The following is a 15,738-nucleotide window of genomic DNA, read 5'->3' as shown; positions in this document are numbered from 1 at the left end:
TGTGCACACAGGACGCAGGAGGCCTGTGAGTGCCGTTGCTGCCGACAGACCCCACAGTCGACACAGTAAATCAACCCTGGGAGGTTCCTGTGAGACTTACCTGCTGTGTGTGTGTGTGTGTGTGTGTGCGTGTGTGTGTGTGTGTGTGTGTGTGTGTGTGTGTGTGTGTGTCACATTCAGCCAGCTAGAGAGGGTCTGTAGACGGGTGGGATAACGCTCGCCGGGACCCACTCACACGGAGATTGAATTACCACAGAATTAGCTCAGGGCTGTGAGAAGCAGCACCTCCTGAACACACACACTCACTGAGACACACACACACACAAACACACACACAAACAGTCACAAAGGGAAACCTGAGGGAAGACTGAAGAAGGCAGCTGGGCACACGCCAGGTCTCTAACAAATGCTTTCTGATAGCTTTTAACTTCCTGACTGAGAACCAGTATGAGGCTCATGGTCCATGGGATTCTTGGATTAGTTCATTATAATAGTTCTGGTGCCATATTTATATTTCTTTACAGTAAGGTCATAATATTACAATCATGTAAAATAAAGACGAAGCAAACGAACTAAGGGCAAAGTATTGCAAATCAGAAGACATAATTGTTCCATTGCCATGAGGGCAAACATCCAAGCATCCAGAAGAGATATGAGGGTTGAAATTGGTTTGCTGTGGAAAGCAACAAAATTGGTTTGCTGGGGAAAGCAACAAAATTGGTTTGCTGGGGAAAGCAACAAAATTGGTTTGCTGGGGAAAGCAACAAAATCGGTTTGCTGGGGAAAGTAACAAAATTGGTTTGCTGGGGAAAGCAACAAAATTGGTTTGCTGGGGAAAGCAACATAATTGGTTTGCTGGGGAAAGCAACAAAATTGGTTTGCTGGGGAAAGTAACATAATATGTTTGCTGGGGAAAGTAACATAATTGGTTTGCTGGGGAAAGTAACATCATTGGTTTGCTGGGGAAAGTAACATCATTGGTTTGCTGGGGAAAGTAACATAATTGGTTTGCTGGGGAAAGTAACATAATTGTGTATAATGAACACAAATAATTCAGTACTAATACAGAAGGCCTTGACAGTAGTCCGTGTGAGGAGAACGGTTTGTGTCTGGCTAATGGAAACCATCTGACCACCAGTCTTGGCTAGTGTATCCCAAATGGCACCCTAAAGTGTATATAGTGCACTACTTTTGACCAGGGTAGTGCAAAAGTAGTGCACTATATATGGAATAGGGTGCCATTTGTTACGCATACCTAGTGTAGATGTAGCAGCACCACCGTAGAGCCTGATTAGGGCTAACAGCTCCATAAACAGAGTTGGAGCGACGCCTCCTAAATCCACTGAAGCTCAGGGGAAAGTCACAGAGGGGCCATGTTCGGCTTCTGTCTGGGGTCAAGGTAAAGCAAGTGGTTGTCGTTGATCTGGCTGAGTTGTTAGGTCAGTGGACTGTCTTGCCAAAGGCCTGTCATAACTCCCTAAGCATTCTGGAATACAGAGAGAATAACACAGGGAGGCTGTCCAGGGAGGCTGTCCAGGGAGGCATTCCAGGGGAGGCTGTCTAGGGAGATTGTCCTGTGAGATTGTCCAGGGAGACTGTCTAGCAGGGAGACTCTCCAGCCCGAGAATGGGAGACAGTCCAGCAGGGAGAATGTCCAGCAGGGAGACTGTCCAGCAGGGAGACTGTACAGCAGGGAGACTGTCCAGCAGGGAGACTGTCCAGCAGGGAGACTGTACAGCAGGGAGACTGTCCAGCAGGGAGACTGTACAGCAGGGAGACTGTCCAGCAGGGGGACTGTACAGCAGGGAGACTGTCCAGCAGGGAGACTGTCCAGCAGGGAGACTGTACAGCAGGGAGACTGTACAGCAGGGAGACTGTCCAGCAGGGAGACTGTACAGCAGGGAGACAGTCTAGCAGGGAGACTGTACAGCAGGGAGACTGTACAGCAGGGAGGCTGTCCAGCAGGGAGACTGTACAGCAGGGAGACTGTACAGCAGGGAGGCTGTACAGCAGGGAGACTGTACAGCAGGGAGACTGTCCAGCAGGGAGACTGTACAGCAGGGAGACTGTACATCAGGGAGACTGTCCAGCAGGGAGACTGTACAGCAGGGAGACTGCCCAGCAGGGAGACTGTACAGCAGGGAGACTGTCCAGCAGGGAGACTGTACAGCAGGGAGACTGTACAGCAGGGAGACTGTACAGCAGGGAGACTGTACAGCAGGGAGACTGTCCAGCAGGGAGACTGTACAGCAGGGAGACTGTCCAGCAGGGAGACTGTACAGTAGGGAGACTGTACAGCAGGGAGGCTGTACAGCAGGGAGACTGTCCAGCAGGGAGACTGTCCAGGAGGGAGACTGTACAACAGGGAGACTGTCCAGCAGGGAGACTGTACAGCAGGGAGAGTGTCCAGCAGGGAGACTGTCCAGCAGGGAGACTGTCCAGCAGGGGGACTGTACAGCAGGGAGACTGTCCAGCAGGGAGACTGTCCAGCAGGGAGACTGTACAGCAGGGGGGCTGTACAGCAGGGAGACTGTCCAGCGGGGGGACTGTACAGCAGGGAGACTGTCCAGCAGGGGGACTGTACAGCAGGGAGACTGTACAGCAGGGAGACTGTACAGCAGGGGGACTGTACAGCAGGGAGACTGTCCAGCAGGGAGACTGTACAGCAGGGAGACTGTCCAGCAGGGGGACTGTACAGCAGGGAGACTGTCCAGCAGGGAGACTGTCCAGCAGGGGGACTGTACAGCAGGGAGACTGTCCAGCAGGGAGACTGTCCAGCAGGGAGACTGTACAGCAGGGGGACTGTACAGCAGGGAGACTGTCCAGCAGGGGGACTGTACAGCAGGGAGACTGTCTAGCAGGGGGACTGTACAGCAGGGAGACTGTACAGCAGGGAGACTGTACAGCAGGGGGACTGTACAGCAGGGAGACTGTCCAGCAGGGAGACTGTCCAGCAGGGAGACTGTACAGCAGGGAGACTGTACAGCAGGGAGACTGTCCAGCAGGGGGACTGTACAGCAGGGAGACTGTACAGCAGGGAGACTGTCCAGCAGGGAGACTGTCCAGCAGGGAGACTGTCCAGCAGGGGGACTGTACAGCAGGGAGACTGTCCAGGGGCGCAGGAAGGGATATGACTGTTTTACACCACTGCATTACACACACATGTCAAGCTCTATAACTTGGCCTGTGTGGAAATGTAGGTATTTGCTGCAGTTGGTCAGGACTTGATGTGTGTGTGTGTGTATGTGTGTGTGTGTGTGTGTGTGTGTGTGTGTGTGTGTGTGTGTGTGTGTGTGTGTGTGTGTGTGTGTGTGTGTGTGTGTGTGTGTGTGTGTGTGTGTGTGTGTGTGTGTGTGTGTGTGTGTGTGTGTGTGTGTGTGTGTGTGTGTGCAGCTGCTCCTTGGAATCAACTCCAAGTGCCAACAAGTTAACAACTGAGCTGATGGACAGGCCAGGGAAACAGGTGCTCTCCTCCAAGGTGCTGCTGGGAACAGAACAGAGACAGACAGGGCAGAGACCTGCTCCATGGTGCTGCTGGGAACAGAACAGAGACAGACAGGGCAGAGACCGGCTCCAAGGTGCTGCTGGGAACAGAACAGAGACAGACAGGGGAGAGACCTGCTTTAAGGTGCTGCTGGGAACAGAACAGAGACAGGCAGGGCAGAGACCTGCTCCAAGGTGCTGCTGGGAACAGAACAGAGACAGGCAGGGCAGACACCTGCTCCAAGGTGCTGCTGGGAACAGAACAGAGACAGACAGGGCAGAGACCTGCTCCAAGGTGCTGCTGGGAACAGAACAGAGACAGACAACTGTTGACTCAACTCTGGAGAAACATCTAGTTTTGCTCCTTGGTAAAGATCTGTCAGTGTCATGCTTTTCTTTCTCCAATTACTGGCTGAATGTTTCCTGGGTGAGGGGTGCCATTCAGGCTCCTTGAGCCAGTCAATTCACCTGGTTGCTCTTCAGAACAGGGAACTTCCTAGAAGTGCTTGGCCACTGAAGCAACCAGAGCCACTGGGGCCTCCAGTCCGATCAATGCTGCTGTTGACCCACACAGCTGACAGCATACAATGAACAACACACTCTGCCTAATGGCCCATGAGTCCTGTTACACTACACACCAGTGAAGAAGGCGAGAGCTCTTGGGCTAATGGTTCCTGTGGCCCCTGACTGGGAGCTCAACAGGGGGGCTGAGGACCGACTGACAGGCTGGCTGCCTGGGAGTCTTGGTTTGAGCACCAAGTGGCTATAGGGATCTGGTCAAAAGTAGTGCATTTTATGGAGAATAGCGTGCTATTTGGGACACATCCTTGAGGAGGTTAAAACTATTTATTGAATGGTGATTGAAAACATATTCTGTGGGTTGTCTTAAAGATGCAATATGTATCGGTTTCGGCTACTCGACCAAATTCACATAGAAAATGGAATTATAGATGTCATTTTTGTTGAAAGCAAGTCTAAGAAGTGTTAGATCAGTTCTATGCGCGCTATTTCTATGCCTCCATTCTCTTAAATTTCCAATTGGCTCGTTCATCCCTCCCTCCTCTCCCTGTAACTATTTTCCAGGTCATTGCTGTAAATGAGAACCTGTTCTCAGTAAATTTACATTGTAAAATAAGGGTACAAAAAAATTATGAAATAAAATAAAACATTTTGTTGTTGACGTAAACAGACATTAGGCAAACTATTAGAATACAACATTTGTTTTTTTTTTGCGTAAAATGAAATTAAGCAAACTATTCGAATTTGACCAGGAAATCACTGAGCGATTTCTGCTTAGTGCATCTTTAACTAATGGTAGACCTACATTTGGAGTCTACGGATTATATTTGTATCGCCCATACTGGCATTCAGAGAAGCCCCGCCATCATTGAGCGAAAACAACAAACATGTCACTCAAACGTCAGCTTGATTTTAATAGGCTTAGTACTTTTAGAGCCCGCCTATTCCCCGCCCCTCTCATTTTAAGCTACATGGTCTGAAAATAATACCCCGAGAACAAGGCTTGACTTTAAACAGTTGCGCGGACACGTCGCTTTCACAGGATTTGCGGAGATCACATTGAGGGACAATCTATACTGAATATTGCTACTTGGGATTCTGGAGCAAAATGAGACGAAATCACAATTACAGCTGTTCATCTGATAGCGAACTTGATGACAATATAGAAGTGGAGAAGGACAGTGGTGACGAAAATGTGTATGTTGAAAATTCAGTTATGAAGAATAGGAAATATTTTTTTTAATGAGAAAATCAATTCATTTGTCATTCTGATATAAGCCTAATGTGTAATTGTTTTTGTGGTAGTCTAATCTAAATCACGCATCTCTACACAGTGTATCTCTCTTGAAGCCTATCGTCACCAATATTTTATTGAAACTGAATGAAAATGACTTTGATTATTTCAGAAACCTTGACTCTCCGCATGACTTGATGTCACCCCCGAAAACCACTCAAACTCAAGCCAGAAAACGACGCAGAGGAGTGAGTATTACATTTCTCTTGCATAATTATACTCCATATATATTTCCATTATTAAGGTTCACCATCACCTTGATATGCTGTCGGAGACGCAAACATCTAATTACACCTCGCTCTCATCCACAGATTATTGAGAAACGGCGACGTGACCGAATCAACAACAGCCTGACTGATCTCAGAAGACTTGTGCCAAGTGCGTTTGAGAAGCAGGTAAGGCTACAGACAACTGTATATACCATACAGACCTATTGGATTCAGAGTATATTCATCTCAGTAGTCAACTTCCGCCTTTTCTACATCTGTTGGTTAGGACTGTTATTTTACACGTAACACAATCTAATCGAATTTTTGTCACAGGGATCGTCAAAATTGGAAAAAGCTGAAATTTTGCAGATTACTGTAGATCATTTGAAGATGATACATGCTGCCAGCGGACAAGGTGAGTCAATACCAAAACAATACAAAGATTTGATTTATGATGACAGCCTGTAAAAAACATGTTGTGATAGGGAAACTTCTAGAAAAACTTCTGCATATTTGTCGGGAACTAGGCATATCCTCCAAGCTCCAACACAGAATTAGAACCAAGTGTCTCCATGTCCTTTCGTTCCTCTAGTTGTGTAGTGCTCTGTATACTCCTGTGTGTTGTAGTTCCTGCTCCTGACCCTCTGCCTCCCTCTCCTGGTAGGGTATTTTGAAGCCCACGCCCTGGCCAAGGACTACCGCAGCCTGGGCTTCAGGGAGTGTCTGTCAGAGACGGCCCGCTACCTAAGCATCATGGAGGGCTGGAACAGTGTCAACCCACTCCGCGTACGCCTGGTCTCTCACCTCAACAACTACGCCTCTCAGAGAGACATCCACACTGGATTGACTGGACACCCTGGACAACTAGCCTGGGGCTCCGCTTTGAGGACACCCTCCGCCCACCTGCCACACCCCCTCTTACCACTCCCCCAGGGACGGACACTAGCCCCCCACAGTACCAGCAGCCCACCCTCCTCCTGCTCCATCTCCTCCTCCTCCTCCTCCTCCTCCATGTCATCCCCCTGTTCAACTGAAACCTCAGTGACCTCCAGACTCAGCGTGACGGCCCCCTCAGAGGCACTCAGGGTGCCCCCCAATGACAATCTACCCCTGGGGCTGGCCCTGTCAGTCTCAGCCTCCAAGCTCTCCCAACCACCACCCCTCCTCTCCTCCCTGTCTGCCTTCTCCTTCACTACTTTTCCCCTAGTGTCCCCGGCAGCCCTCAATTCATCAGGCTCCTCCACAGCCCTGGGAAATCAGCCTTACAGGCCCTGGGGGACAGAGATCGGGGCCTTCTGAACTCTTGTGATCATCAGGACCGGAAGGCAACAACTTAGATCCCCGCCAACCTGCCTCCCCCCAATCTGCCTCCCTCCAACCTGCCTCCCCCCAATCTGCCTCCCTCCAACCTGCCTCCCACCAACCTGCCTCCCGCCAACCTGCCTCCCCCCAACACGCCTCCCGCCAACACTCCACAAACCCAGCAGGAGTACCTGGCTGTCTCATCTGTTTTTCCCCTCTGGCAATGAGGGGGATGGGGTAGGCTAATGCCACCTCCCTTGGTCAGTACTGCTGTATAAAGGAACATAGATAACATAGTGTTCTATCCTATATGTTTTTATCATGAATAATTCATGTTAAATGCTGTTGTGAGCCCAGATATGGCCTCCAAGGTAGGAAAGGACTGACTATTGTTTCATGACCACAAAACTGATTTCATTTGGTTTATTATCAGAGTGCACTAAGAGAAGGATTTTGGGGTATTTGTAGGTCAAATATAATATTGTAAAAATAGAACTCCTGCAGCTTTGAAAGGGAACAAATACACCTACAATGTATCATAAATAGAGTTACACATGAACTGGATCTGCTAATACTTTAGTTATGGCTATATGGGATTGTCGAACATGCTTTATATAGAAAGCAACTTTGAAAAAAATGTAGTTTTGTAATATTTTTGTACCAATAAACTGAGTTAAGGAGATGTGTGTTTTTTTTAAATTAATGCTCAGGATTCATGTGTTGTTCCTATGAACTGTTGTGGGGTTTAGAGTATGTTGTCCACTTCCCACATCACTTCAAATAAACTCAAATCATTTATCGGTTTCAACTGTGTCACGGCTGGCTGGGTGTGTAGCGAGGAATCAGGCGCAGAGAGCAGCGAGGTCCAGGGGAAAAGTGCACTTTAATACGGCACCAAAATGAAATGCCCAACACGCAGGGAGCAAACACTGACCAACCCAAACCAACGGGTAACAAGGTCCAGAGCACTAACAACACCAATGTGAACATCAAAATAATCCCGCACAACAAAGGGGCGGGTTCCATACGCTAAATAGGGAAGACAATCAAGCACACATAAAATAGGAACGGGTGTAACGAATGAGACAAAACTAACCGAACAGAAAAAGGGATCGGTGGCGGCTAGTAGCCCGGTGACGACGACCGCCGAGCACCACCCGTACAGGCGGGGGAGCCAACTTCGACGGGAGTCGTGACAAACTGCCTTTTTTTCTTGGTTTTTGGTGAATGAAGGAGTTGCATACAGATGTTGGCTCTTCATTTGATCACTCTTCTGTTGCTGAGCATTGTCCTACACAGCAGGAAATTCAAACTTGTAGTGTATTTGAGTTTTATAACGACTTCTAAAGTGTAATTCCGACATTGACATTTCAGACTTGATTTGCCCTGCAGAAAAAGGTATCAACCCCTACAAAAATGTCCATTAATTATAATGCACATAATTCACTTTTTCTGTTGCTGCAGGATTATTTTACTATTGTAACAAACTGGCTCAAATTAAGATCCTACATCTGTATGTACTATATGTTTTATATATGAGCAAAGTGGTAGCTAACAGTAATATAGCAGAGAATCTGACTGACTGACTAGCTGGCTGACTGACTGGCTGGCTGGTTGTAATCTCTCATAGACAGACGCAAGATTTTGGTTCTGGGTTGACGAGATTAGGGTTGGTCGAGATACAGTCTCCAAAACGTAGTTTTAGTGCCATTGTTGCCTCCATGAATACCCAGGAAGTGATTAAAAGGAAATCCTTGAGGAAATCATCGATGCCCCTTGACCCCACTCATATGGACTGGCCTGATATGACCTCACTAATATAGTCTGGTCTGACCCCACTAATATGGTCTGGTGTGGCCAAGATTGAGGTATAGATGGCAGCTGGATGACACTTTTGACTAGGGCTCATGGGGTTCTGGTCAAAAGTAGTGTACAGTAGGGAATAGGGTGCCATTTGGGACTCATTCACTCGATGTGCCCTTTAAGTTCCTGCTGTGGTAGTATGCAATGTATCCACTAGAGACCATTGGATAGCAGTAGAAAACTAGTGATGGAGACTTGCTGCAGCCAAATCATTAGTGTTAGGTTTATAGCATCCCAGCGGAAAGAAAAAACACAGCTCTAAAACTTAAACTTTTCAGGAAATGAAAAAAGAGCCATATTCTACTATTTATGAACATACAATCACAAAACTTCAAAAGCTATTTTGAAATGTATTTTATTGGACCTGGAGTCATGAACTGTTCAGCGTACATAAAGGACAATCATGTTAGTAACAGTAACCATTCAGGTTCCTCAAGATGTGTCCTTCCCTCCCCTGTTCTTTACAATCTGTTACTCAGTCAGACAAACTTTGTTGGATGAAAATCTGGAGTTTTTCTGTGAAAAATGTCGTTCAATATGGTGTTCAATGGCTCCATCTGCTGGCTCAATGGACCTCACTGCTTTACAATAGAATAGAACAGGACAGAACAGAACAGAACAAAACAGGACAGAACAGAATACAATAGAACAGAACAGAACAGAATAGAAATTAATAGAACAGAATAGAACATAACAGAATAGAACAGAATAGAACAGAACAAAATAGAATAGAACAGAATTTAATAGAATTTGCAGGGTGGAGATAAAATACCCCAGTATGAGTCACAATACCCATAAAAACTAGCGGTCAATCAAGGAAATGGTTCCAATAATTTCCCAACTATTAATTTTTCCCATAGAGGATTTTAGAAACACTTAAAATAAGAGTTGTGGTTTGTGTAGGCTTACCCTGGCGTGATTTTTGTTAACTGTAAATCTCTCTAGGACAAGGTGACTGTTATCAATAAATTTGCCTGTATTTACCACCCCAAAAAATGAAATGCTAATTAGTGGCTAATGTGTCTATCATAAACTACACATGCCATGATGATCTGGACGGGACTGCTGAAACGAAGCAAAGGTAAGAATCTCTGGATTAGCTATCTAATGTTAGCTAAATGTAGTAATGAATAGATTAATACATTGGAAAACTGTATTTAAATTGACAAATCTGTGAACTGTCTTGTGCACGTTTTAAATTGACACAATACCTGTTAGCAAAGATGTCAGCTACAGATGACGTGCAGGATTTGTAGTCTTGCATGATACCGAGTCAAGGACCAAAAGCTGAAGCTGGAGACTCATATCTCCCTCTCACTAACTTTAAGCACCAGCTGTCAGAGCAGCTCACAGATCACTGCACCTGTACATAGCCCATCTGTAAATAGACCATCCAACTACCTCATCCCCATACTGTATTTATTCATTTATCTTGCTCCTTTGCACCCCAGTATCTCTACTTGCTCATTCATCTTCTGCACATCTACCATTCCAGTGTTTAATTGCTATATTGTAATTACTTCGCCACCATGGCCTATTTATTGCCTTACCTCCCTTATCCTACCTCATTTGCACAGACTGTATATATACTTTTCTACTGTATGATTGAGTGTATGTTTGTTTTACTCCATGTGTAACTCTGTGTCGTTGTATGTGTCGAACTGCTTTGCTTTATCTTGGCCAGGTTGCAGTTACAAATGAGAACTTGTTCTCAACCAGTCTACCTGGTTAAATCAAGGTGAAATAAAAATGTAAATAAGAAAAAGGCTCCTCAACAGCTTCCACCCTCAAGCCATAAGACTGCTGAACAATTAATAAAATCACCCGCCACCGGACTTTCCTGAACTGCACTGTTGGTTAAGGGCTTGTAAGTAAAGCATTTCACGGTAAAGTCTACACTTGTTGTATTCGGTGCATGTGACAAATAAAGTTTGATTTGATGCTAATTAGCATTTTAGAATCTGAGAGTAAATAGAGCAGAATATATTGATAAAAGTCACCTTGTCCGCGAGAGATTGACATGGTTATCAAAACGCCACACCAGGGGAAGTCTACACGATACACAGCCCTTATTTTAAGTGTTTCTAAAATCCTCTATGGGAAAAATGAATGGTGGAAAAATGTTTGGAACCATTTCCCTGTTTGACCGCTAGGTTTCATGGGTATTATGACACCTCCACCTTGGGGCTTCTCAGTCCAGTGTCTGTGTTCTTTGCCCATCTTAATCTTTTATTGTCTTAGATATGTCTTTTTCTTTGCAACTCTGCCTAGAAGGCCAGCATCCCGGAGTCGCCTCTTCACTGTTGACGTTGAGACTGGTATTTTGCGGGTACTATTTAATGAAGCTGACAGTTGAAGACTTGTGAGGCGTCTGTTTCTCAAACTAGACACTCTAATGTACTTGTCCTCTTGCTCAGTTGTGCACCGGGGCCTCCCACTCTTTCTATTCTGGTTAGGGCCAGTTTGTGCTGTTCTGTGAAGGGAGTTGTACACAGCGTTGTACGAGATCTTCAGTTTCTTGGCAATTTCTCGCATGGAATCGCCTTAATTTCTCAGAACAAGAATAGAATTTCAGAAGAAAGGTCTTTGTTTCTGGCCATTTTGATGATGCTCCAGACACTCCAAGGATGATGCTCCAGACACTCAGCTAGTCTAAAGAATGCCAGTTTTATTGATTCTTTAATCACAACAACAGTTTTCACCTGTGCTAACATAATTGCAAAAGGGTTTTCTAATGATCAATTAGCCTTTTCAAATGATAGGCTTGGATTAGCTAACACAACGTGCCATTGGAACACAGGAGTGATGGTTGCAGATAATGGGCCTCTGTACGCCTATGTAGATATTCCATTAAAATTCTGCAGTTTCCAGCTACAATAGTAATTTACAACGTTAACAATGTCTACACTGTATTTCTGATCAATTTTATGTTATTTTAATGTGCAAAAAAATGTGCTTTTTTTTCACAAACAAGGACATTTCTAAGTGACCCCAAACTTTTGAACGGTAGTGTAAATATTTAAATAAATAAAAAAAAGTGAAAAATATTTGTATTTATTTACATGTTTTTATGAATATCTCTAGCAATAATGGAATAAACAAACTGTGTATTACATACCCACAGCAGAACAGATGAGAATATATTATTTTATAAATGTGTATGTTTTTTTTTCTCCAATTACTATTATTGAGCAAATCCCACTTTCAAAAAGCACCCATTGCTTCAAGGGCCGCTGGCTGCTGATAGGCTTTCTTGACTTTACATTCATTTTTGCCAACACATCCTTGTTGTCTTTAATCTCTGTTTTACCAGCTAAACAGCTGCTCTTAGCGAAAAGGTTTTTGAGTTACCTTTCTAGCTAATTGGCTATGTTAGGGTTTACACGTTCTCTTCCAATTAGGCTATCATGTGTTGAGGTCAAAACTATCTACCAAATCTATTCATTTGAAAATGTTGATTACTTCTCCTTGACATTATCATTCACAAGATGATAAGACAAGATACAGTACATTATGTTTTTATATATATTTTTTGCTAACACGTGATTGGGGTTCCTTGGTCTCCGGTTTGCCTGGCAGGGGGTCCCTGGGTAAGAAAAGGTTGAAGACCCCTGTCAAAGACAGTGCAGTCTGAGTCCCTGCCCGAAAATAATTTATCCCCCGCCCCTCATCCTCTCTGTTGCCATGGAAGCACCAGATATAGCACTTGATTGGCTTGCATGGGTAAGCACGTGCTTAGATGAGGCTTCAAATTTGACAACTTGCCCAAATGTAATTATTGCAGAGTCGAAGCAGTGTGCGTTAAGGTGGTTTGTGGTGTTGATTAGCTCAAATTTACAACATGGTCGAGGCATTCGTTGGAACTTGGAAGATGACTTCCAGTGAGAATTTTGATGAATATATGAAGGCAATAGGTGAAGTCTTAACTTATTAAATAAAGCAGTTTTTTTTTTTAAATGAAAGACAATGTTGCATGTCGATCTAGAACCTCACTAAAGTTGATTAGATAAATATCCGTTTGTTTCACAGGTGTGGGTTTTGCTACTCGGCAGATGGGGAATATGGCGAAGCCCAATTTGCTGTTCAGCATCGACGACGGTGTAATATCAATGAAATCCCAGAGCACTTTCAAAACCACAGAGGCCAAGTTTAAATTGAATGAGGAATTCGACGAGATGACTGCAGATGACAGGAAAACCAAGGTGGGTGCAGGCACCACACCATAGACATAGACGGTTGTTACAGTAGTGTGGATTCCAATTGATAAAATAAACAAATTACTTTTTATAAACTTTTTAAAATGTATGGAGTTGTGCCCTCCTGACACTACTCTATTTCCAGACTCTGATGACCTTTGAGAACGGAAAACTGGTGCAGAAACAAACTTGGGACGGCAAGACAACCACGCTCGAGCGGGAGTTGCAAGATGGAAAATTGATTGCGGTAAGGGTTAATGTCTTGCTTGCGATTCCCTTTTCTGCTTGGTTTGACATAAAATATGCGTGTTTCATAAGCTTATTTTGGAATATGTCCATGCTTGATATTGCAATTTTGTTCAATGTTGCATGTGATCATCATTATGCAATACACGTTGTCATCTTGCAAATTGGGTTCTCCCGGGGTTACCAACAAGGATGGCACGCGTCTTTACGCGCGAACGTGTTCAAAATGTCCTTTATAGTTTTGGCTGGGAAGCGTGGCTTGATAAGCACTTGCAGTCATGTGCAACACGCTACTGAATTATTTTAAACTAAAGGATTAATTGGTAATCGAGTGCTAATAAACCCAATGATTTACATAAACCCGGGATTGCTGCTGCATGTGGCATTGCCATTGCGAGGCTTTGCTGCCACCAGTCCGCCATAGGAATTCATGGGATGCATGTTTTTGGGGTGAGGGGGTTGTAGTGTGGACAGTAACATCAGTTTCCTTAAAGTAATTTTATAATGCATTTAGCTCACAATGTGAAAGTGCCTGTTATAGAATAAATTAATAAAGATTCCAACATGTATTTTATGATTGAATATTGTGGTGTCAATAGTGCCCCCGGTCAGTCATCCAGGGTTTATAAGTCGTATTAAACCTGTTAACTTATCTACGCTCTGTTCATTGGTCAACATGGTCAGTTCCCGTTTATATTTGACGTTTTAACTCCTACCCGGTCACATTTAGCTTACGTGATAACTTCCTTCAGTTTTAAAGGAAGTTAACGTGGTTTGGCTCATTCAGACTGCAGTTTTAAGTGGAACTACGACAACTAACTGATGCACTCAGGCTGATGTGGGGGTTTGTTCATCACTGAATGTGTCATTGCATTTAGTGTTCTCGGTTCTGACACTTGTTGTCATTGCGTGACCTAAAGCGTGTACTGCTCTCGTTTCCAGAAATGTGTCATGGATGATGTGGTGGCGCTGAGGACCTACGAGAAAGAGGTGTGATTCCAGTCTGCTGAATTGAAGACCCCCACCAGCAAAAACATACATGTTTTTGATATCTGTTCAGTACCTACCATGTTAAATTCACTGACTCAATTGGTACCAAAATCCCATGAAGCTTTCAATAAAGTCAATTGTTCTTGCTTTGTGAGAAGTGGTGTTTCCTTCATTGCAATATGTAGGCCAGTTTGGAGGCTAATGCCTATTCATCAAACTTAATCCATGTGGATTACAAACTGGCAAATCTCTGGTCTATCCTGAGTACTTCGGTTGTAGGTGGTGCTAACATTCAATACATTTCAGTGTCAATTTTTCTCCAATAAGTTGATGTTCGCTTTAGTGTAGCGTACACAAAGCAAGTGTTCACGGCAAAATACACTGATTTCACACTGTACCTGTTTTGAGAACTGGTGACCAAGTAGAAATGCCCAAAACTGACCATTTGTCTACAATACGATGCAAAAAATACCACAACTGACTAGTGGGGGGGGGGATTATTCTTTATTGTGACACTGGGCTATCACCACTCCTAAACCACTGAGGAATATTAAGTATTGTCTGAGCAGTGGCATGGTAACTAAACCCAGGATGCCTTCATAGTAGCATGCTGCTGCTAACTAGCTATTACTGAACATTGAAATCTGAGAATTTCTTTGCCCATTTAGGACTGTTCTGTGCGGGGAACTTTTCAGCACCATTCAGGTGCTTCTGAATATGACTACTGGGACCAGTGGTCATCCCAGTGGTGCTGTTGCTGCTATGACTGCATCTCCGTTTGTTCCAAGTGTCTCTAGGATAGGTCCTACTCAAGTGTTCCAAATGCCACCCTGTTAACTTTATAGTGCACTAGTTTTCACAAGCCTTAAGGGCCCTTGTCAAAATTCATAAATGCAAATGAACTTACAGGACACTTGCTGAATCCTAAATCCATTCATGGGTGGGAAAATTCACAAGCTTACCCAGGCTGGGTGCCAAAACTAAAAAATGCTCAAACTACAAGTACAGGTGCCAAGTTGACCATTTAAAAAAATATCATCGGCTTACATTCTACATAGTAGTCCAAATGAGTTCATTGTCAACAGGTCCCAAAAATATCAAATCCAATAAGAATGCACAATGCCAGAGGGAGTACTATCCAGCCCTCTTCATAGCCTTCCAGCACCCATTAGACACGACCCCTGACCCCTTATGCTGCATTCGTAACGAAGTGGGAATATACCACATACGACTGGGGGAAAATCCATTAGAACGGACTTCCAACTGGTAATTACTAGTGGGAAACTATCATCCTGAGCTCCCACTTCTCCCACATGCTGACCTCTGTTAGATTATGGTTTATGTAGCTTGTTGGCCATTAGTCAATCGGCATTCCTCAACGGGTTCAAAGCACGTGAATGCATCCAACTGGTATTCATGGCTTCACAACTGGTAACATCCCACCTGGTTAGGAACGCAGCATTAACAGTCTCTTGTTCATGAACGGAGTAAGTTCTGAGTATTAAAGTTGTAATGTTGCTGCTTAATGGAGCTAGACGAATGAATGACAAGCACCTTTTTGTATCTGGCTCTTTGGGTTGAGATGCCTTAAACCTAAAACTGTAATGCATCTCAAATGGCTCCCTATTCCCTACAT

General features: G+C 44.5%; 2 protein-coding genes across 4 annotated transcripts; both read left to right on the top strand.

Moving 5' to 3' along the window:
- Window positions 1-4,985: 4,985 nt before the first annotated feature.
- On the top strand, window positions 4,986-7,487 carry LOC110505572 (hairy/enhancer-of-split related with YRPW motif protein 1). Of its 2 annotated transcripts, XM_036936043.1 has the most exons (6): window positions 4,986-5,199; window positions 5,409-5,484; window positions 5,608-5,691; window positions 5,839-5,920; window positions 6,170-6,849; window positions 6,880-7,487. In XM_036936043.1, exons 1-5 carry the CDS (start codon window positions 5,111-5,113, stop codon window positions 6,802-6,804), a joined length of 966 nt encoding a protein of 321 aa, XP_036791938.1. In that variant the 5' UTR covers window positions 4,986-5,110; the 3' UTR covers window positions 6,805-6,849; window positions 6,880-7,487. The 2 variants fall into 2 exon arrangements, with proteins under 2 accessions (XP_036791938.1, XP_036791935.1); XM_036936040.1 differs by having other exon boundaries at window positions 6,170-7,487.
- A 4,915-nt stretch (window positions 7,488-12,402) lies between these two features.
- Window positions 12,403-14,256, top strand: fabp4b (fatty acid binding protein 4b). 2 transcript variants are annotated; one of them, XM_021584874.2, is made up of 4 exons: window positions 12,403-12,584; window positions 12,700-12,872; window positions 13,012-13,113; window positions 14,055-14,256. In XM_021584874.2, the coding sequence occupies exons 1-4, from the start codon at window positions 12,512-12,514 to the stop codon at window positions 14,106-14,108; spliced, it is 402 nt and encodes a 133-aa protein (XP_021440549.1). In that variant the 5' UTR covers window positions 12,403-12,511; the 3' UTR covers window positions 14,109-14,256. The 2 variants fall into 2 exon arrangements, with proteins under 2 accessions (XP_021440549.1, XP_036791929.1); XM_036936034.1 differs by having other exon boundaries at window positions 12,473-12,551; window positions 14,055-14,253.
- The last annotated feature ends 1,482 nt before the right edge of the window (window positions 14,257-15,738 follow it).

The sequence above is a fragment of the Oncorhynchus mykiss genome, chromosome 2 (assembly GCF_013265735.2).
Source record: "Oncorhynchus mykiss isolate Arlee chromosome 2, USDA_OmykA_1.1, whole genome shotgun sequence".
Classification (NCBI taxonomy): domain Eukaryota; kingdom Metazoa; phylum Chordata; class Actinopteri; order Salmoniformes; family Salmonidae; genus Oncorhynchus; species Oncorhynchus mykiss.
Note: the sequence above shows the minus strand (reverse complement) of the source record. Positions and strands in the feature narration are given on the sequence as shown.